Below are 21473 nucleotides of genomic sequence, written 5' to 3' on the forward strand. Positions count from 1 at the left end.
CAACCTGGCGGCTGGAGTTTAGTCCCCGCTCTGCTGTGGGTGAAGCTGTGTCTGTTCCCAGGGCTTCGGGGGCCCCTGTCGTTTCGGGATCCTCATCATGATGGGGACAAAGGCGAAAGACGGGAGAAAACAGTTGCTTCTCTTCATATCGGTGATCCTGTGTAAGTTCCCGGAGTTTCGGGAGAAATCGGTGGGTCGGGTCAGAGGTTGGAGGGAGGCGCTCCCCACGCCCTTTGCCCGCGTGGGGAGGAGTTCAGAAACCTGCCTGCCTCTCTCTCCTGGTCCTGTTTTCCACCTCTGGCTCAGTTCTCTTCTTTCTCCTTCCCCTCCCCTGGTGAGTGGCTGGCTCCCCTCCCCCATACCAGTGAGTTGTGACCTTTTCCCTTACACCCACCGGGAGGGAGCTGCCTCTTCCGCATATACACCAAAAATAACGGGGAGGGGTTGGCTCCCCTTTTCCCCATCCTCACATACTGGTGAGGGTCGATAGGCGCGAGGACCCTGCCCACAAACGTCTACCCAGCCCTCCTCCTCCACACGCACCTGGGAAGGGCATTCCTCCCCTCCAGTACGCATCCGACACCCGCGAGCAACCCAAGAGAAGCCATGAGCCTCTCACCCCCTGACTCCCTTGGCCCGTGGATGCTCTGCTCTTGAAGGTTCTCAGAGAAAATCTAAAGGAGGTGGGGTGAGGTGGTATGTTTCCCTGGCTGTTGCTGAAGGGGTCTCTTTAGCTGCCCTGGATCTTTGGGTTGCGGTGGTTGCTCTGGGAAAAGCGGGCGCAAACTCTCAAGACGAAATAAGACTGGAATCTGAAATTTCTCAGAGCACAGAATTCAGAGTTTTTCTCTAGGCTACCCGAAAAGTCCTTAACAAATGTTGTTGACTGAGTGACTATTCCCAGGGGGAGGTCCAGTCTGTTGGTTGGCTGGATCCTTCTCTAAGCCAGAACTCTGCCCTCCCCCTGGCCGTGTATGAGAGGGTTTGTTTCCTTTGTAAACTCCCTTTGCTGTGGAACAATGAGGCTGGCTTGCTGGGGCATGCCTCTGTCTATAGATGTGTTTGTACCGGGCTGAGTGAAAGGTTTGTGCCTTCGTCAGTCAACCTGTGTCAGCACCTGTATATGTATCTGTCTGATTCTTGAGTGTGCGTGTGCTTATGTGGATAGTTGTGTCAGTATGTGTTCTGCATGAATCTCTGTTTTTCTCTCAAGGTCCATGTTTTAGGAAGTGTAAAAGAAATGAACATTTACACTCAGTATCCGTGGTTATGAGGTATTTCATTTTGCTCAGTTTTGAAGGATGGAAATAGATTCCCTGCCCTGAGACAGATGGATTGACTAGTCCTTTGTCCCTTATCACAAAAACATAAACCCTGTGGGTGGAGTGGACCAGAGGCAAGTCTAATCCTCTCTCTATTGTACACATAAGGAAACAGGTCCAAAGACAGGAAATGACTTTTCCAGATTGACACAAGTTCCTGGGAATGGATCCAAAGTCCCCTGATTCCCTTCTCCTTTTCCACTCCTGAATCCTGCATCTCAGGCAGCCTGTGGCACAGGAACCATTATCACAGACATCAGTTTGGGATACTGTCCACTATCTTACTTCTTTTTTCCGTTTTTCTTTCCCACCAGATTCTTTATTCTCCCACTTCTCCCTTTCATTCTATTCTTCCATTCTCCCCTTCCTTTTTTTTTTTTTTTCAATTTTCATTCTTTTCCTACCCTCACCTATTTACTTCTGCATTTATCTTAGAACTGCTAACACTCATGGTCATTTTTTGGTTCTGTGTGACTCAGTACTAAAGACTTTCCCAACCCTTGTACTGTGATAGTACTTTTCCCCCCAAACCTAGAAGTTTCTGAGTCAGTGACTTTATTTGTGACAGTATTTGTCAGGCTTGTAAGCTTCCTGGAACTGTGCGCTGCTCCCCTTCCCTCTTCTTTTCTCTCCCTCTAATTTTCTATATTGTGATAATCACACAGTGATATACTGGCTCTGACAGGGTTGTGATGGCACCATTCTGACCTTGGGGATGTTCAGGGAATCAAGAAACAGCGGTTCAGAGGGAGCCTGAGATGATATTATGTAAGCTTGACAGGACAGTGGGTCCTGGGTAGTAAGGTGTTGGAGGGGGGCAGGGTGGGGGTGTGAGGAACTGACTTTGTCACATTTAAATCAGGCTAGAGCTGGGGGGAGTGATTTGATTAGTACAATGAAGATGGGACTAGAGGCAAGGTCATCCTCCCAGGGTTCTAGCTTGGCTTTCTGCCTTCTTTGTGATCTTAGGCTAAGTAGCTCAGTGTTTTCATCTGTAAAAAGGAGTAATAATACTTGTCCCAAGCCTGTCCTGAGGATCAACTGGGCTAATGGCTACATTACATATATGTGAAGGGATTATTTGTTATTGGGCAGCTGATATCCCCTTTGGATTTTATGAGGATGAAAGAATGCTGCCCCTCGTAGAGTAGGTCAAAGAAAGCAGAGAGACCCTGATAGACCCAAATGGCAGGGGTTCTTTCTTGGGCATCTAATCTGTCCTTTGCCCCTGGGACGTCAGAAGCAAATACAAGATTCCCATGTGTTCTCCCTCCCTCCAGGGCTGCTGCTCATTGTGGGCTCTGCCATCAGGGAGGAAGAGGAAAGGGCAAGACATGATCAAGTCAAGCAGAGGCCCTACTGCAGGCTGGGGAAGCTAGCGGAGAGGAAGGCCTGAGGCTGCTCGGGCGGGGATGGGAGGTGAAGCACTGGGAGCACTGGGCTTGGGAAAAGCAAAACTCGTGTCTAAAAGAGTACCAGTCTCCCTCTCTCTAGAGAGCCTGTACTTAGAAAAGTTCCCAGCTACCTCCCAGGTAGGGAAAGGCATTTCCGCTCAGTGGGGTGCCGTGTGGTCAGGATGACGTTTGGGGTAACCACAGGGGAGAGAGGGGAACCTAGGTTGGAACCCTGGTGTTTGCCCCCCACCCCTGTAGTGTCCCCACTGAGGCATTCCAGGAGGGAGGAACTGCGGCCTGTGAGCCTGAGTCGTGGTGTTTCCTGCTGATGTTTCCAACTCGAGCCCTTCTAGCTTTGCCATTCAGGGTTAGACATACCTCGAAACTGTAGATTGGTGAGTCACTCCTCCTCCCCTCCCTCTCCCAGCTGAATTTACTCCCAGGAAAGAGCTGTTCCCTCGAAACCAGGCTAGAAACCGGTGACTGGCAGTAGCCGGAACTAGGAAATTTGTGGTAGTGGAATTCCAGAACCTTTGTCTTTTCCTAGCTCCAGGACACTTTCACCTCCTGCTGTTTCTCTTCAGTTTCTTTGTGATCTGGGCTTGTCTGGGGTCTCCAGCCTAATTTTGGCTTGAGGTGGAGCTGCTGTAATTAAAAAGAAAAAGTTCCTTTATTTAGAATAGGTTAATACATTGACGTGGTTTGAGAATCCAGATGATATTAAAGGAGTTATCTTGCTCCCAGCCTGTTCCTGTTCCCTCCCTATCTCTCTGTAGTTTCTTATGTACCTTTCCAGTGTTTTGTTAAGCAGATACTAGTGTATATAAATACAAATTTGTTTCTTCTTCTGTTTCTTACACAAAAAGACGCACACTATGTACGTTCTACTGCGACCTGCATCTTGTTTATTTAACTTAATATACCCTGGAGATCTTTTCATATTGGTATTACAGGTGTTGTGGGCTTGGCCATTAGGATCGCCCTCCTCCCCACCCCCCCTCACAAGTCAACTGGCCCCAGGGGCACCTATTCTATGGACACAGAAATGGCTGACACCTCTGCTCAAAGAGATTTAAAAGCTACACACATTTTATGTGATAGATCAGGAAATAATGGAGCTGGTTTTTCACATCTGTTAGCATCGGGGAGAGACCTTGGGGATCTCTAAACTCAGACCTGCTTCCTTTTTTTCAGAGGTTCATGAAATACCTGGATCACCACTCGTCAAATGTAGTTATGGAAGAGGTTTCCGCGTTGTGAGGGGGTTGTGGAAGGCAGTGTGAGTGGATGCATCCTGGGGTTTTCCAGGCGCTGAAGACTCAGAGTTCATCTGCCTGGGACTCCCTGATAAGCAGGGTTTCTGTCTAAAGTCCAGCTCATGTCGTTTGTTTCACAGTGTGTGGGTTGGACAGGAGGAAGCAGCTGGTTGGCAGGAAGTTGGATGCCAGGCCCCTGGAGTGAGCCCTGGGCAGGCGGGTGTGCGCCACCTTCCCTTGTAATGGGGAGATGGGTGGGGGAGGGGAGGAGCTGAGCAGGTAGAACTGGAAATTCTGCTGAGAGAAGGCAGCAGGGAGCAGTGTAGTGAAAACTCCTGCCCTACACTGCCGCTGCCACTTTCTGCCATCCTCAGAGGGCTGTGCCAGCTGACCCACGTCACTGAAAGTGCGGCCAAGGGTGGCTGTTGGGGCCTAGCCTGACCTCTTGGGCTCACAAAGCCTTCCTCTTGCCCAAGCATTCCTTATCTGTCCCACGCAAGCTCCAGGAGGGAGTTCAGTCTCTACAGGGTGATTGGTGGGCAGGAAAGGACACCCTAGGGGTGGAAGCCCTAGGTCCAGATTCTAATTGTATTGCAACATCAAATTCATTTGTTTTGTTTTTGAGGAAGATTAGCCCTGAGGTAACTACTGCCAATCCTCCTCTTTTTGCTGAGGAAGACTGGCCTTGAGCTAACATCCATGCCCATCTTCTTCTACTCTATATGTGGGGCACCTACCACAGCATGGCTTTTGCCAAGTGGTGCCATGTCCGCACCCGGGATCTGAACCAGTGGATCTGAGGCCGCTGAGAAGCGGAACATGCGCAGTTAACTGCTGCGCCGGGCCAGCCCGAAATGTATTTGTTAATCTAACAAACATTGGTGTTTACTATGTTCTGAGCACTGTGCTGGAGATTAGGGATAAAAAAATGAATAGCACCTGCTATCGAAAAGCTCTGAGGGAGCCAAGGGTATTGGTAACGGTTAGCCTCCATTAGGTAAACTGAGTGCGCTGTAGCTGGTGGCTTTCGGAGCCTCTGGCTCATCCTGCCTGTTCAGCAGCTCTAGCTCTCGTGTAGCTGGAGGGTCCTATGAGGGTCAGATGCCTAAAGGGGAAGTTTGGTTGAAACCTTAGAGAAAACCAGAGACGCTGGCTGGCTGGCTGGCTTCCTTCATTTTCTTTCCTTTTTTAAAAAAATGAATTCAAACAAACTCGTGGCACGAAAGCGGCTTGAGTGAGATTCTAATAATTAACAGAACATACAGAGAAAACAACGTTCTCTTAATGATGCAGTTGTAGGAGGTAGCTTTTCTGTTGTGGGTTTGACCTGCCGGGACAAGGGCTGGTTGTTGGTCACCCTCTGTGACCACCTTCCCATCGCAGCATTGCTTCTGTGCGGCTCATCGAGCACCTTCTCTAGGCAAAGCCCAGTGCTAGGAGTGGGGAGGATACGAACATAACTTGGTCTCTGTTCCCAAGGACCTAGACATATACTGACTAAGTAGAATGTGGAGCAGAGTGTGCCAGGGGCTGTCATCAAAGTACAAAATGTTTTGGGAGCATAGAAGAGAAGAGAGTTACTTTTTAAAAAGATAAATTTTTTTAATTAAGAAATGATACATGCTCAGCGTAGAAAAATGGGAAAACAGGAATATAGAGAAAATAAAATCACACGTAATCCTGCTATATAGAGATAAACACATTGCTAGTGTTTCATTCTAGTTGTTCCTGTATGAATGTGTGTGTGTGTGTGTATGTATGTGTGTGTGTGTTTTTAAGCAAAATCCATCCTGTAGTATTCTGCTCTATGGCTATACCACAGTTTACCTAACTGTTCTCCTTTTGTTGAGCATTTAGTTGGTTTTCTTTTTCTTTGCTGTACTAAATAACATTAAATTGTCCTTGTACACAAATCTTTAAGCTTACCATTGGTTATTTTCCTAGGCTAAATTTCTAGAAGTTGGGGAGATTAATTTTGATTGGAGAAGGGCATAATGGATCAAGGGACATTTGAACAGGACCTTGAAGGATGGGTGGGATTTCCTTGCTTGTCCGATGTAGATGCTGTGTAGCATAATAGTTTTGGAAGCTCAGAAATAGGCAGGCTTGGGTTAAGATTCCCACCTTGCTATATGTAGCTGTGTGATTTGGGGCAACTCTTCTAAGCTTCAGTGTTCTCATCTGTAAAAAAGGATAATAACAATAGTACTTGTTTCATAGGGTTTTTGGGAGAATTTAATGAGAAAATCCATCTAAGGCACTAACCCGAATGTGAGGGCTCAATGTATCCCTTTTGCTGTGACTCCATTGATCAGGGCAGTCACAGGACCTCGCCCGGACTCAAGAGGAGGGAACTGAGGCTCTACTTCAGTCTCACTGTAGGAAAAGCATGTGGGATGAGATAAATATACAGATAAGTGTGTCCCTTTTGGAAACTACACTTTGCCACAGTTGGTTTATTATTCAGATATGTAGTGATCTTCGGGAATTATATCATCAGTCTTACAGATTTATATACCACCAACTCTTCTGATGTGTATGAAAATGTGTGGGAATTGATTTAGGTATTAATGCCTGAATCACTGCCTCCCCTTCTCTGCCTCACTCACCTTCTCTTCCACTTCCTACCCCTGTGCCTTTCCACCTGCCTCCTTTCCTCTTCTCCATCCACCGCAGCATTTCCACATTGCCTCTGCTCTCTTTCCTCCTGCCCCTTTCCTCTCCTCAACATTTATCGGACTCACATATGCTGTCTAGGGTCTTGATGGCGTCATAATCTCCTATTTCATATGTTTGACTCATCTGTACTTCGTTTTACCTTTAAAGTTTTGTTTAATCATTCTGGGCTTCCTGGTGTGCCACTATTTGAGTATTTCCTGTTATTCTTTATCATCTTTCCTTTTTTTTTGACTTTGTTTTGCCCTTCCTTTCTGGCTTAGTTTTATTTTTCTTGTGATCTGTCTGATTTTTTTTTCTTTTTTATTCCCCTTTCCTACTCCCTTTTCTCTAAATTAAAACACTTAATACATACTTACTTGCTTTTTACAGAAATGCAGAACATAGAGAAGAAAAGCTCCCTGTGGTCTCATCTCTCAGATAATATGTACTGTCAAGTGTTTGGAGTTTATTCTTAGAGACCTTTTTATGCATATACTCAGGTTATTTTTATAATTTATAAAAATAGGATCATATTCTACATATTGTTTATGTGTTTTGGATGTATTTCTATGTCAGTACAAACTGATTTAGCTTGACTTTTGGGATGGCAATATCTATTTTACATAGTTGTGTGATGTCTCCTGTACTGGAGCCAGATTACTTGGGTTAGAATCCTAGGGGCTGGCCCTGCGGCTGAGTGGTTAAGTTTGTGCACTCTCCTTCAGCAGCCTGGAGTTCACTGGTTCGGATCCTGGGCACGGACCTTCAAACTGCTCATCAAACCATGCTGTGGTGGCATCCCACATAGAAGAACTAGGATGACCTCCAACTATGAGCTACAACTACGTACTGGGACTTTGGGGAGAAAAACAAAGGGAAGATTGGCAACAGATGTTAGCTCAGGGCCAGTCTTCCTCACGAAAAAAATAGAAAAAGTGTACAAAGAATCCTAGCTTTGCCACCTACTAGCTTTGTGACCTTGAGCAAATTACTTAATTTCTGTGTCCCAGTTAACTCATATGTAAGATGAGAGCAACAATACTATTTGTCTCATAGCATTATTGCAAGGATTACATGAATTAATCCTGTAAAGGGCTCAGAACAATACCTGGCACATAGTAGATATTCAAGAAATGTTAACTGCTATTATTATTTTATTCATGCTATTATTTTTTTCATTTGGTCATGCTCAGTAATATGTGTCTAGAATTCAGATATGATTAGTTAAAAGTATAGGACAAGCCTTGTAAAGGTCTTCAGGAGTTCTGTTGGTTCTTTCATTGTGCGTAAACGTCATCACGCTTACTTAAGTCAAGGCTGAGGTCTCTGGGGATTCAACCAGAATGCCCACTGCTGATACCCAGCTTAAACCTTTGTATTGGTCTGTTCGGGGGGTTGCCATAACAAAATACCACAGACCGGGGGGCTTAAATAATAGTAATTTATTTTCTCACAGTTCTGGAGGCTGGAAGTCCAAAATCACCAGGCTAGTAGAGTTGTTTTCCTCTGCGGCCTCTCTCCTCGGCTTGCAGATGCCCGCCCTCTTGCTGCCTCTTCACGTGGTTGTCCCCTCTGGGACGAGCTCCCTGGTATCTCTTTGTATAAGGGCACTGGTCAGGATTGGATTAAGGCACGTCCTAAGGGCCTCATTTTAACTTAATCCCCTCTTTATTAAAGGCCGTGTCTCCAAGTACAGTCACATTTTGAGGTACTGGGGGTTAGGGCTTCAATATGTGAATTTTGAGAGACCACAATTCAGTCCCTAACAACCATAAACCATTTTGAAGATTTTGTTCTACAAAAAGCAATACTGTGGCCAAGGGTCTCCTCCTCAGCTGACTTGGGCCTCCTTGGAGTTTCTTGGTTGCTTTTGTGATCATGAAGAAAATGGGGATGTTTTAAATGGATTCACACCTTTCCCCTACTTCCTACTGCTATTTTAGACCTTGCATGAGAAGACTTCCTGGTACTTCTTCCACTTTTGGCTCTGCACACTTTCCCTGGATGCAGGAAACCAGCCGTACTGCAGCCCAGGTGCAGATCTGTCTCAGCCCCATGGCCAACTGGTTAAGTTCGTGTGCTCCACATTGGCGGCCCGAGGTTCACCAGTTCGGACCCTGGGCACAGACCTATGCACCACCCATCAAGCCATGCTGAGATGGTGTCCCATATAGAAGAACTAGAATGACCTTCAACTAGGATATACAACTATGTACTGAGGCTTTGGGGAGAAAAAAAAAAAGAGGGAGATTGGCAACAGGTGTTAGCTCAAGGCCAATCTTCCTCACCAAAAAGCATACTTAAAAAAAACCTTTGCTGGTATTAAAATTTTAAAAAGGTTGAGCTTTAAGTTTGTTTTTTCTCCATTTGGGCATGCCCCCATCCACCAGTTTGAAAAGTATGTCTTATCTTTGTAGATAAACCTTAACAAGTAGTTGTTATGGCGTATGGTCTGCTATGACCTAATTCGTTAAGGCTCTGTGTTGTTCAATGTCAGCTGGTACCAGGCGTTATGCTAAGTGCTGAGTACTCAGGATAATAAATAACACTGTCCCTTCTCCCTGGGGATTTACTGTCTGGTAGGGGAGCCATACGTGTACGAAGATGATGTCATTATAACTTGGGAATCTCTTTGATGGTGTTTTGCATGGGGTAAGGGGAGCCTAGGAAAGAGGCCTTAACCTGGCTCTGGTGAGGCTTAAGGGTGGGGTAGGTCATTTCTCAGAAAATAGTGTGGATGAGCAGCTGCTGGCCAGATGAAGAAAGAGGGGAACGGGTGTTTCACATAGCAGGAATAGCATAAGCAAAGGCAGAGCTTGTGAAACGGCCTGTCTTTGCTGGGAACTGTGAGTAGTTTTGTATTGTTAAAGGGTAAATTGCAAGAGCAGAGCGGGTGATGAAGGTGATAAACTTATCACAAAGTCAGATAGATAGTGCTGGAGCTTTTTTGCCTTGCTGGAGAATTTGGATTTTGTCTTATAGGCAATGAGGAGTCATTGAAAGTTTGAAGTGAGTGTCAGATTTGCATTTTTAGGAAGGTTGTATAGTTAGGTGCAGCACAGCCTCTGGAACTGCCTTGATTTCAATCTGCACCATCCCTTAACTGCTCTGGGCCTCAGTTTCCCCATGTAGAAAATGATGATAACAGTATCACCCACCTCCTAAGGTTGTTGTGGGGGTTGAGTGATGGTCCATGTAACGTGCTTACAGCGTTGCCTAGGCTATAGTTAGTGCTTAATAAGTGTTAGCTGTTCCTCCAGTGGTGGGATGGAGGGTGGATTTCAGTGGGTAGAGATTAAACAAGGCAGGGAGAGCAATCGCAATTCTTCAGATGATGATGGTACTAAAAAGTGGCAGTGGGTATGGAGAGGAGGGGCCAAAGCTGAGAGAGGTTTGGGAGATGACACTGTAATGCTTGGTGTTTGACTCGAGTGAAGGAGAGATAGTGACGGCTTGAAGGCTTCTGGTTTAAGTGACCAAGTCAGTGGTGATCCCATCAAGCTGGAGAGAGGAGCAGCAAGAGAGAAGTTGGGAGAGATCATGAGCAGAGTGAGATGGCAGGAGGGGGTGTGTGCAGTCCAAGTGGAGATGTCAGAAAGCACAGCGATAGGAGTCTGCAGTTTGGGTGAGAAGCAGTGGCTGGAGCTGGCTGTACATGGGGCTGGACGAATTTTGGGCTGTGTTTGAGATTTCCTAGAGAGAATATGGGGAGAAGAAAAGGCCCAGGATGGAATGCTGGGGATCACTAATATCAAGGGCTCGACAGAGGAAGCAAAAAGTTCAAGAAGGAGAATAAGATAAAACTCTGAGGTAGGAGGAGGACCAGAAGGGCTGTACGCAGGGACCAGGGGGTGGGGTGACCTCCGAGGAGGGGAGTGATCCGCAGGGCCAGACGTCTTCCAGAAGCCACAGAAGGCAGCTGAAAAGGCAAGTGCTGGATACCCTTAATCCTAAGAGTACTTGAATGTTCTGAAAACTGGGATGTGACTTACAGCCTATGCATCCATTTAATATAATTTTCCCCCAAGAAGCTATTATTAAATCGATGTTATGTCTCATAATCAGGGCATCTTAGAGTTGAGGAATATGATGATTGGTGACCTTAGTAAAAACAATTGTAACGGGGCTGGCCCCGTGGCCGAGTGGTTAAGTTCACGTGCTCCGCTGCAGGCGGCCCAGTGTTTCATTGGTTCGAATCCTGGGCGCGGACATGGCACTGCTCATCAGACCACGCTGAGGCAGCATCCCACATGCCACAACTAGAAGGACCCACAACGAAGAATATACAACTATGTACCGGGGGGCTTTGGGGAGAAAAAGGAAAAAAATAAAATCTTTAAAAAAAAAAACAAAAAAAAAACAAAAAACAATTTTAACTCCAAGGTGAGAGCCAAAGACAGTGCAGTAGGTTGAGCAGTGAGTGGGTATTTTGGGCTGGAAATAGTGTGTGTAGACCAGTTCTTTAAGAAGTTTGGAGAGGAAGGGAGGAGAGGATAACAGCTAGAGAGGTGTGCAAGACTGTGAAGGTTTTCTGTACAGAAAAGGGACAAAAATCTATTGATGCCTTTGACTCTGTGGCTTTTTTTTTTTTTTGGTGAATTTAGAATAAATTAAACTTCATAATGGAAAGGATGAAATTTCCTTCTATTTTGGGCTACCAGTGTGCATTGCAAGACATTTGTATGTGTGTACAATATGCCAAGTATAGGTCCAAGGTTAAGTACAAAAGGGGGCCATGATGAGGTGAGGAAAATAGAAAATGGATCAGGAGAAGGGGAGGGAAACTGGGGGTGTCCTGGTGTAGACAGGTTGTCATGAGGGAAAGCCCTCAGCTCTGCTGGTCTCTCTGTGAAGCTTCTAGAGATGAGTTAGGCTTTCCAAGGCAGTTATAAGGATAGAGAGAGATGGTTTGGTGGGCTGGAGTGTAAGCATTTTTCAGGCAGTACTTATATTTATTTATATGTCTTATTGAAGAAAATTTTGAAGTCAGAAAAAAAAGTGTGGGGGCCAGCTCTGTGGCCTAGTAGTTAAGTTTGGCTCACTCCGCATTGGTGGTCTGTGTGATTCCCAGACATGGATCTACACCACTCATTGGTAACCATGCTGTGGCGGCAACCTGCATACAAAATAGAGGAAGATTGGCACAGATGTTAGCTCAGGGCAAATCTTCCTCAGCAAAAAAAAAAAAAGAAAAAAGAAAAGAAGAATGTACAGAAGGGCCTAAGGGCTGTTGATGAGGATAATAAGATATAATACTTATTTGGTGCTTCCTGTTGGTCAGACACTGTTGTAAGCACTTTTTTTGTATTAGCTTCTCTAACTCTCAACAACAGCCCTTTGATGTAGAAACTGTTATTATCCTCATTTTACAAATGGGCAAACTGAGGTTCCAGGTGACTAAGTGGCTTGCCCAGGTCGCACAGCCTAGGAGGTAACAGAGCTGGGATTTGAATGCAGGCTGTCTGGTTCCAGAGGCATCCTCAGGAATGAGAAGGGGATTGCGGACCAGGGCGACTGAGGTATCCTGTGGCGACTAGGGAGGGCACGGTGGTGAGGCTGGACTAACTCATGGTGCGATATGCTGTCCCAGTAGAGTTTTGAGCATTGGCAGACATCAGCAGTCCCACATCAGAGGGAGGTGGGAAGGCATTGAGGTGAAGGCTCTGTATTTAAACAAGAGAAGAGAAGCCTGGACGAGGTCATGGAATCAGGATTAATGAGGAGAAGGAGAAGACGCCTGTAGCCCAATATGTCTGTGTATCTATAGGGGTGGAATTCCTGAATGTGTTTTACATGCGATGATCTGAGAGGACTCAAAAAAGAACTTTAGCTAACATCAGAAGTGATGCAGAAATAATCACCAAATTCATATGCTGTGATTTTTTTTTTTGGTTGCCCTTTATTTCAAAGGCTAGCTTTTAGTGTAATTAGAAGCTGTTCTTTATTTGGGTGGCGTCATAGTTTGGGTTCTTGGGAAGCTGACTCCGAGATGTCAATTATTGTACCAAGACCTTTATTAGGGAGAGCTCTCGGGATCCACACCTATGGAAAGGAGGGGGCGGAACAGGATTGGGCAGAGGGAGAAGCTCAGTGGCACTGTAGTCCCGATAAGGCCTCAGCCTGCTCCACAAGGAACTTTGGAGCAGGAATAGCCCTGCAGTGTTGTCCCGAGTTGGGGTCATGGAGCTGGGCTTCATACTCCCGCCTCCTCTCATTGATCAGGCATTGGATGCTGGCTGCCCCTGCCCCTCGCCCTTTCCCTGTGGGAGGCATGCCCCTGGGCAAGGGGCTTTTCTGGTTACCCTCAAAGATGGCTGATAGCTGGAGGCCTTCCCCTGGGAGCTCCCCCAGCAGCTGGGACAAGGGGTCCTTCATTCCTGAGGAGAGATCCGCTTCAAGCATCACAGTGCACTTTGCAGGTACCTAACTGTAAAATTTGAGAATCTTAACAAAATTCCCACCATCAAAGCAGAACAAGCTGACTTGGGCAAAAATCAAAGCATTTTATTAGCAGCATTCTTGATGAGAGCTGAGTAAGGGACTTCCATGTCCTCAGTTTTCAATTTAGTAAAGGCTATTTAATTTCTGTATCTGTTATTACAATTCATTATAGATTTGACAGTAAAGTGTAATGCCATATATTCGTATACAAGGTAATATTAGAAATAATTTGTAGGTAAAATGGACCTGACTTCTAAAAGAATGACATTTTATTACATACTCTGCCTCCATTAAACTGATGGCTTTTCTGAGAAACAGCATGGTTTATAAAAGTATAGTGTACTAAGGGAAAAAAGGGGGTATAGGAGTAACCTGTAAGCTCATCTCAGCTCTGCCGTATTCTAGCTGTGAAAACGTGGGCCAACCCCTCAACCTTTTTTTTTTTCTGCTCGAGGAAGATTGGCCCTGAGCTAACATCTGTGCCAGTCTTCCTCTATTTTGTATGTGGGACGCTGCCACAGTGTGGCTTGACAAGTGATGTGTAGGTCTGTGCCAGGATCTGAACCCATGAACCCTGGGCTCCAGAAGCGGGTGTGTGAACTTAACCACTTGGCCACTGGGCCAGCCCTCACTTAACCTTTTAGATACTTAATTTTCTCATCTTTAAAATGAGGGAGAGAATACTTATTTCGACTTATACACAGTGTTATTCTGTCAAGTACTCTCTAAATGTTAATGCCAAAACAAACAAACAAACAAACACAAAGAACCTCGAGGACTTTAGAGAACATGTAGTTCAAACCCTTCCTGTTTCAGATGAGAAAAGGGGGCCTCAGAGGTCAAGAGCCTATATTCAGTTGTGAGTAATTAAATAAAGGAAAAGTGCACTTGCATTTATCTAAGGAAGACAGAGCTCTGACTTAAAGCTATAAATAAAGCACATGCCATGAGTTTGAGCTTTGAAAACATGAATGAGAGTAATTGTGTAAGAGCAGGTTTGTAACAGTACTATTCCAGAATCCTCCGTCACGGGCTTCTTTTGGAATGTTGGGCCCCTCCTGTGAACCTGTGGCTGCCCTCCCACTGTTATTTAATTAGCCTTGTCTCTCCTCTTCCCCCTCTCCCCACCCCACCACACACCACCTTGTTTCCCTTCTCCATTGGGCGGGAGATTCTAATGAGATGGTCTGAGGCCAGTTCTGGTCCTGACTCCGTCTCAGAACGAGCTATGTGATCTGAGGCACTTTACTTCCCTGTCATCTCGGTTCCTCATGTAAAACTGGGATAACGATACTTGCCCTGCTGACCTGTCATGCTTGTTTCAAGGATCAAATGACAGAAGGTATGTGAAAACACTTGAAAAAGCACAAAATGCCCCACAAACGTCGAGTGTTATTATTATCCTCATTATTGCTCCTTCTCTCCCTTCCCTCTCTTGCCTCCAGCTTTGCTGGCTTCCTGCCAGGAGTGTCTGACAAGTGGCTGCAATTATTTGTTGAGAAGCTTTCTGTGAACCATGAAATGTCATTTGGGAAGCTGCTGTCGGACTAGCAGGAATCTAATTAGATTATTGGGAGTCACAGAGGGGAAAAAAACATGGAAGAAATGGTACTTGAAGGACATAGTTTATTTCCATTGGTAAAAGAAGCATTGGCCTGCAATTGTAGCAAAAAGCTTTTAGAGAAGGTATTAGGATATTGGTGAGAGGATGGAAACCCCGGGAGGAGCTTGAATCTCTAGAATCCCTTCACCTTGGGATCCCAGGCTGAAGAAGCCGCTGGGGAGCCGCGGTCTTTGATGCTCCATCGGCCGGGACTGCTCCTCCCTCTTCACTGCATTTCTCGTCCACTCCTGATGGGCCCACCTCTCTCCTCCTCAGGCTCCCTGGCGTTGACCAAAGGTACAGTCTACACTTCTGAACCTGTAGTCAGAGTCGCTGAGAATAAACGTGAGTTGGGAAGGGCTGTGGAGCGTGGCAGGGGTGGGTGGGCAGGTGCAGACCCCTGGGGACCTGGGGACGATTCAGCCCTACTGTGGTTTGGGGCCATTTCCCCATCTTCTCCATTTGCCACTGCTCTTTCCTCCCGCTCATGTGGATTCTGCCTGCAGCCGCCAAGTTGTCCTGCACCTACTCGGGCTTCAACTCTCCCCGTGTGGAGTGGAAGTTTGCCCAAGGCGACACCACCAGCCTTGTTTGCTATAACAACAAGATCACAGGTGAGTGGCTCTGCCTCCTTTCTGATTGCCCAGCTTGTGGAGGGATGATCAGTGCCTGGATTCCAGGGTAGGGGCACACCCTGGGGCTCCAGTCTCTGCGGCCTTCCCAGAGCCCTTCCTGGGGGACGAAGAGGGCCCTTCGTGCCTTGAGTGCCACCAGCTTCTCTTAGCTTTCTGGCTCACTCTGCTCCTGTCTCCGCTCTCCTGGTAGCTTCCTATGAGGACCGAGTTACCTTCTCGCCTAGCGGCATCACCTTCCATTCAGTGACCCGGAAAGACACGGGGACATATACTTGTATGGTCTCTGATGATGGCGGCAACACCTACGGGGAGGTCAGCATCGAGCTCATTGTGCTTGGTATGTGCCACATGTCTTCTGTGTGCGCTTAGAATCAATTGCTTCCCTAAACCCTTAGGAGGCTCTGCTAAGCTTTGGAGCTCGTTGATGGTAAGAATGCTCGCAGGTGAGGGGATTCAGAGTCGCAGTGCTGCCAGAGAGGGGATGAGCCCCTGGTTAAGGGGAAACTCAGGGCATGGTAAGGGAGGGGGGGCTACTGGATGGTGGTGTCATCCTTGTCAGCTACTTAGCCTCCAGGCAACCCTCCCTGCCCTTGTGATCAGCGCTTTCTCTCCCTTCCCAGTGCCTCCATCCAAACCTACAGTCAACATCCCCTCCTCTGCCACCATCGGGAACCGGGCAGTGCTGACCTGCTCAGAGAAAGATGGTTCCCCACCCTCTGAATACACCTGGTACAGGGACGGGGTGCTGATGCCTACGGAGCCCAAGAGCAACCGTGCCTTCAGCAACTCTTCCTATAGCCTGAATCAGAAGACAGGGGAGCTGGTATGGATCAGCTGGGAATGAAAGGTGGGGAGTGGGGGACACGGTTATAGAACCCCTGAAGGTGGGGAGGAAGAACAAGCAACAAGGTGAACTTGGCATTAGGGTCAGGAGACGTAAAAGATAGGTACTTAGCTTCTTCAAGCAGAAAGCCAATTTCTTTTCTGCTCTCCAGGTCTTTGATCCGGTGTCGGCCTTTGATACTGGAGAATACACTTGTCAGGCGCAGAATGGGTATGGGACACCCATGAGGTCGGACGCTGTGCGCATGGAAGCTAGTGAGTGAGGGTGTGGCAGGGGCTGGAGTTGGGACCTAGGGTGGGGAGAGGATCTGCTTTTCATCCTGGCCTTGGCGGGATGGTTAGTACCGTGAGTGAACATCAGGTGCCTGACCTCTCATTTGTGTCTCATAGCCGAGTTGAATGTGGGGGGCATCGTGGCAGCTGTCCTTGTAACACTCATTCTCCTTGGATTCTTGATTTTTGGCATCTGGTTCGCCTATAGCCGAGGCTACTTTGACAGTAAGTATTTACCCTGAAAGACTCTCCTTTGCATCGCCCCCATTTCAGGGCGCAGTTGTTGGGTGCCATCTGAGTACTGACCCTGATGCTGAGCCAGTGTATGCGAGGGTTCCCTCCCAGGGAGCACAATTACCCACATCTCAGAGCTGCATGCTAGTCCCCCCATCTCCCCACACCTTGCTGTCTTCTATCTTGCCAACACTCATGGTCCCATTTCTTCTCTTTCAGGAGTGAAGAAAGGGTGAGTGAGGTGCTGTCCAGGGGCTCTCTGAGGTTGAGAACATGGATGCATGTGGTTTGAAGCTGAGATGGGCCTAGGGGAAGGGGTTGGAGCTGGAGGCAACCAGCCTGGTAGGGAAGACATCTGGATCTCTACCCCTGCTTACCGTGGCCCCCGCGCCTGTCCTTTCTCCCTCCACTGTTGCCTCCTTACTGAGAGCTCTGTGCTTCTGTAAACTTCTCACTTCTGGCCTCTGAAGTTGGCAAGCAGAGGTTAAGGAGAGGTTAAGACACCGAGCATCTCCGTCTTCTGGCTTGTCTACAGGACCTCGAGTTCGAATAAGAAGGTGATTTACAGCCAGCCCACCGCTCGAAGTGAAGTGAGTCTACCTGCCCTGGGATGGGGAGGGCCCCCCGGCTGGAGGGAGGGGTTTCTAGCCTGTGTTTGTGTTGGGGGGGTTATCAGCCAAAGAAGATGATAGAGAACTGACTTGGACGTTTTATTTTCCAGGGGGAATTCAGACAGACCTCGTCATTCCTGGTGTGACCTGGTCCGGCTCATCTCCTGTCCTCTGTGCTTGCCTTGCTCAGGTGCTACCAGACTCTGGCCCCTAATGTCTGTAGTTTCACAGGATGCCTTATTTGTCTTCTAGCCCCACAGGGGCCCCCACTTTTACCTTAGTTAGGATGTGTTTGTAATAATGCCAGCTATGTGCCCCATCCTCCTTCCCCCCTCCCTTCCTTTCCCACCGCTGTGGAGTGGCCTGGGACTTGTTTAAAGCTTTCACTCCCCATCCCTATGTGGGATTGGGCATGAGTCCCGAGTGATGTCTATGGACTTCCCTTCCAACCAGACGGCGAGAATGGCAGGCAGTCCCTACCCTCCTGCGTGTGGAGGCCCTCCAGAAGGGGTCTTGAGCCCATCCTGTTCCTGCTCTTTCCTCCTGTACTGAGAACTGGTCCCAGCTCTTTGGGAGTGGGAACTGGAGACCGGAGCAGCTGAAATGGTTGTTTGGTGTCGACGTCAAGTCCCTTTCGCCTCTGCAGCCCACTTCCTTCTGTCTTCCCATGGGAAGCGCCCCTGGGATCAATCCTCCTGCATCCTCTTCCTCCTGAACACAAGCAGACTGATACCAACTGTGTCTGTAGGAAAATGGGGGTCTTTTGTCATGGAGAGCATAGTGAGCTTTCAGGGGACGTGGAACAGAAGAGTTTTAAAATCACTGATCTAAAGAAAAAAAGCTGGAGCTGGTAGAACGAGCCGTCACCCCTCCCTTGGCTGGAACAACTGGATGGACCCTTTTAAGACATGTCTACAAGGCTGTGGGGATGTGTGTAGCAGTCTTAGCTCTTTGCTGAGCCTGTGTGTGTGTGCGTGCGCGCGCGTGTGCGTGTGGTCTTAGCTCTATGCTAAAACTGAGTGTGTGCTGAAGGGCGTCTTAGTTCTTTGGTGAGATTGTCTTTGAGTGTGTTTGTGTGTAGCTGGATGTTGCTGGAAATAAAAACTTGGTTTCTTAAAGTTTCTTGTTGGGGAGGGGGTGGGGTTCGGAATGAGGTCCCTTGGCTCCTTGTTTGTACGAACAGGAAAATTGCCGAAAGCCCTGCTTCCCAGCAAGCTGGGCTGGTCCCCGGCTCCCTGTCGCACCCCTTCCTCCTTCCTGTCTCAAGGGGGAGCTTCTGAACATTGGACCCTCATTCCAGAGCCCTCTTGTGGCAGGCCTTCCCCTGCGGGAGGAGGGCACCCCGGGCCAAGCTGATGCTGTGCTCTGGGCTTCTACTTGGTCTGTCCCACCAAGTGAGAGGAGAGAGTGCCCATCCTCCCACCTCTGCCAACAGATGCATTAAAAGACTTTTCTAAAGCTAAGGAAAAACTCCCGAGCCTGAGGAAGGAGGAGTTCGCGAATCATTTGGAGAACTCCTTTAGTAGTAGTGTAAAGTAGTAACTACTACTTTATTTAGTGGGGTAGACGTTTAAAGAGGAGATAATTTGAGACTGGGTCATGAAGCGATCTGCATTTCAGTGGGAACAGGAGTCATCAGGGTAGGCCTGCCTGTCATAGCTCTCCTCTTCCCATTGGGACCCTTCTTCGCCCTTAAATTCCTGTTTCCCCGTCCACCACAGTCCTCAGGTCTATTTATGAACTAGCAAGAGGGTAAATAAGGAGTCTTTTAGGGTAGATTTTCCGTGGAGGATACTAAGCGCCATGTTGCCATATTCTGTTCCCTTATCTGGAAATCCTTAACAGAACTGAGGTTTCTTTTCTATCAAGGATCCAAAAGGAAAAACAAAAACCAAATCAAACCGTCAGTTAAGGGTCATGCACCAATAAAAAATAAGTTTTCCAGATGGAAATAAAATCTAATTCGACAATAAAAGTAGAGATTATGAAATGGTCCAGTAAGAATGAGATTTTTAAAGTATGTTTCAGTTCTGTATCATGGTTGGGAGACAGGGTGGGAGGGTTGTGGAGGAAAGGCCACAGAGAAGCAGAGGTGATTCACTGCTCCTGTAGGTCTGAGGCGGATGGTTCCTCCCTCCCAAGGTCACTCGAGATGGGTATGAGTCAGTTCTTATCAGCCTTGGAATTTACCTCCAGCTTACAACAGTCCCTGGGAGTTGGAAAACACCTTGTCTGCTTTCATTTTAGAATGTCAAAACTAATTTTTGTAATAAAGGTTTATTTTTCACATCGAGTTTGTTTAAATCCTGGAGTTCTACATTAAGAGTTGGGACTCCCAGCGTGACTTGGACTTTCAGAATCTCCCTGATAGTCTTACTGCTTAAGAGATTAGGGATATCCTTCCCCAGAGCCTGAGAGTTACCTTGTCATTTAACTTGGCCTGTGCTTGAAAGGGAATGCCTCAGATGGACGTTTCCTGCGTTAAAGGGAGACCTGGGGGAGGGGAATGGGGAAATTCCCTGGAGACTGGCAACTGGGATGGAATGAGTGTTAAGGATGTGTTTGCTCCTGTCTTTACACATCAAGGCCAGGACAGAGGACGTGGAGGGAAATAGAGTTGGTCCATTTCTGAATGAGGGGACAGTATGGGGCATAGGGACAGCTTAATAAAGGATAAATGAAGGAAAAGTACAATTTACATTAAAAAGTATCTCTAATTTTGTAACTACTCCAATTCATTGTCCCTTCTCCAGTACTAGCTATAAAAGTCTAATAGGAAATGGAACTTTTTGGGGCAGTAACTTGTTGAATGATTACTATCATCCATTAGCTTATTTACTAGGTATTATTACTATCCCTATTTCACAGATGGGGGAAAAGAGGCACAGAAATGCTAAGGAACTTGCTCGAGTTCACACAACCCATACAAGTAGATCTGGGATGCAAGGCAGCTGGGGAGGTGAGGTTGGGTGGCCTGTGTCCTGCTCACAGTGATCCTGAAAGGGAAAGAATGCAGGAAGAGGAGGAGCTGAAACAAGTTAGCTTTCTCTGTAGAGGTGGCTACGTGGGTGTTAGGAGAGAGGACATTGAAAGTGATGATGTCCACCTGGAGTTTCTCCTGAACTGTGACTATCGCTTGAGTCTGCCCTCCCAACGGGATCAACAGGACAGAGTCAGACAACTTAGGAAGCTCTTGATAAAACAGAGGGCCCATGAGTGCCACCTTCTGGAATGAAGGATAAACCTCACTGCATTTTTTGCCAGTGACCCAGACAAAAAACAAGCATGGCTATGGTATGTGGATGGAAAGGAGTTAGATGGAACAGCAACTTCATCAGGTGGCAGAATGAGAATTCAAAAAGATCTCAATGGACAGGAATAATAAACTTCGTCTTACAAAGTGAAATTCAGTAGTAATAAGTGTAAGACTTTGCCTTTGGGTCCTAAAAGTCAACTCTTCATGGATAAAGTTGGAACGATGTAGAAGATCTAGAACTAGAGAGGCATTCTTTGCTGATGGCTCTATAGTCTATCCCTGTATCCAGTTCTGTGCTTTTTTTTTTTTTTTTTTTGAGGAAGATTATCCCTGAGCTAACATCTGCTGCCAATCTCCTTTTTTGCTGAGGAAGGCTGGCCCTGAGCTAACATCTGTGCTAACATCTGTGCCCACCTTCCTCTACTTTATATGTGGGACACCTGCCACAGCATGGCTTGGCCATCAGTGTGTAGGTCCACACCCAGGATCCAAACTGGTGAACCCTGGGCTGCCCGATGCAGAGCATACACACTTAACCACTGTGCCACCAGGCTGGCCCCTCTGGTTCTGTTTTAGGGGCCACACTTTAAGGTGATTATAGACAAACTGGAATATGTTCATAGGAAGTAATCTGGACAGTGAAGGGACTTAAAACCATGCCATATAGAAATTCGTAAAAGAATCAATGTCGAGTCCAGAGAATCAAAGACTCAATATCTTTAGATATTTGAAGATTACCGTGTGGATGGCCTCAAGGGAGAAGATTAGGACCAACGGGTGGAGGTCCAAAGAAGACTAGTTATAATTCAGAACGTGTCCTCCAGAGCTTTGCGGAGTGCGTGCTGTACAGTGGAAAGAATATTAGTTTTGGAATCATGCAGACCTTGTTTGATTCCAGCCTCTTCTGTGACATTGCCAAAGTTTTCTTTCTCAGTTTTGTCATCTAA

General features: G+C 47.0%; 1 protein-coding gene across 1 annotated transcript; it reads left to right on the top strand.

Annotated features, from left to right (window-relative positions):
- Positions 1 to 19563, top strand: F11R (F11 receptor). The gene is made up of 10 exons (XM_046681985.1): positions 1 to 161; positions 14951 to 15019; positions 15181 to 15288; positions 15500 to 15646; positions 15930 to 16132; positions 16305 to 16407; positions 16543 to 16650; positions 16879 to 16891; positions 17195 to 17249; positions 17381 to 19563. The coding sequence occupies exons 1-10, from the start codon at positions 98 to 100 to the stop codon at positions 17414 to 17416; spliced, it is 906 nt and encodes a 301-aa protein (XP_046537941.1). The 5' UTR covers positions 1 to 97; the 3' UTR covers positions 17417 to 19563.
- Positions 19564 to 21473: the final 1910 nt, after the last annotated feature.

The sequence above is a fragment of the Equus quagga genome, chromosome 13 (genome assembly GCF_021613505.1).
Source record: "Equus quagga isolate Etosha38 chromosome 13, UCLA_HA_Equagga_1.0, whole genome shotgun sequence".
NCBI classification, from domain to species: Eukaryota; Metazoa; Chordata; class Mammalia; order Perissodactyla; family Equidae; genus Equus; species Equus quagga.

What these genes read in the sequence shown, in the direction of transcription:
- F11R (XM_046681985.1), top strand. Translation starts at nt 98, where the DNA reads ATGATGGGGACAAAGGCGAAAGACGGGAGAAAACAGTTGCTTCTCTTC. An exon ending in CGCTGTGCGCATGGAAGCTA is followed by an intron (nt 16,408 to 16,542) that starts GTGAGTGAGGGT and finishes TGTGTCTCATAG; the next exon opens with CCGAGTTGAATGTGGGGGGC. An exon ending in AGCCCACCGCTCGAAGTGAA is followed by an intron (nt 17,250 to 17,380) that starts GTGAGTCTACCT and finishes TTTATTTTCCAG; the next exon opens with GGGGAATTCAGACAGACCTC.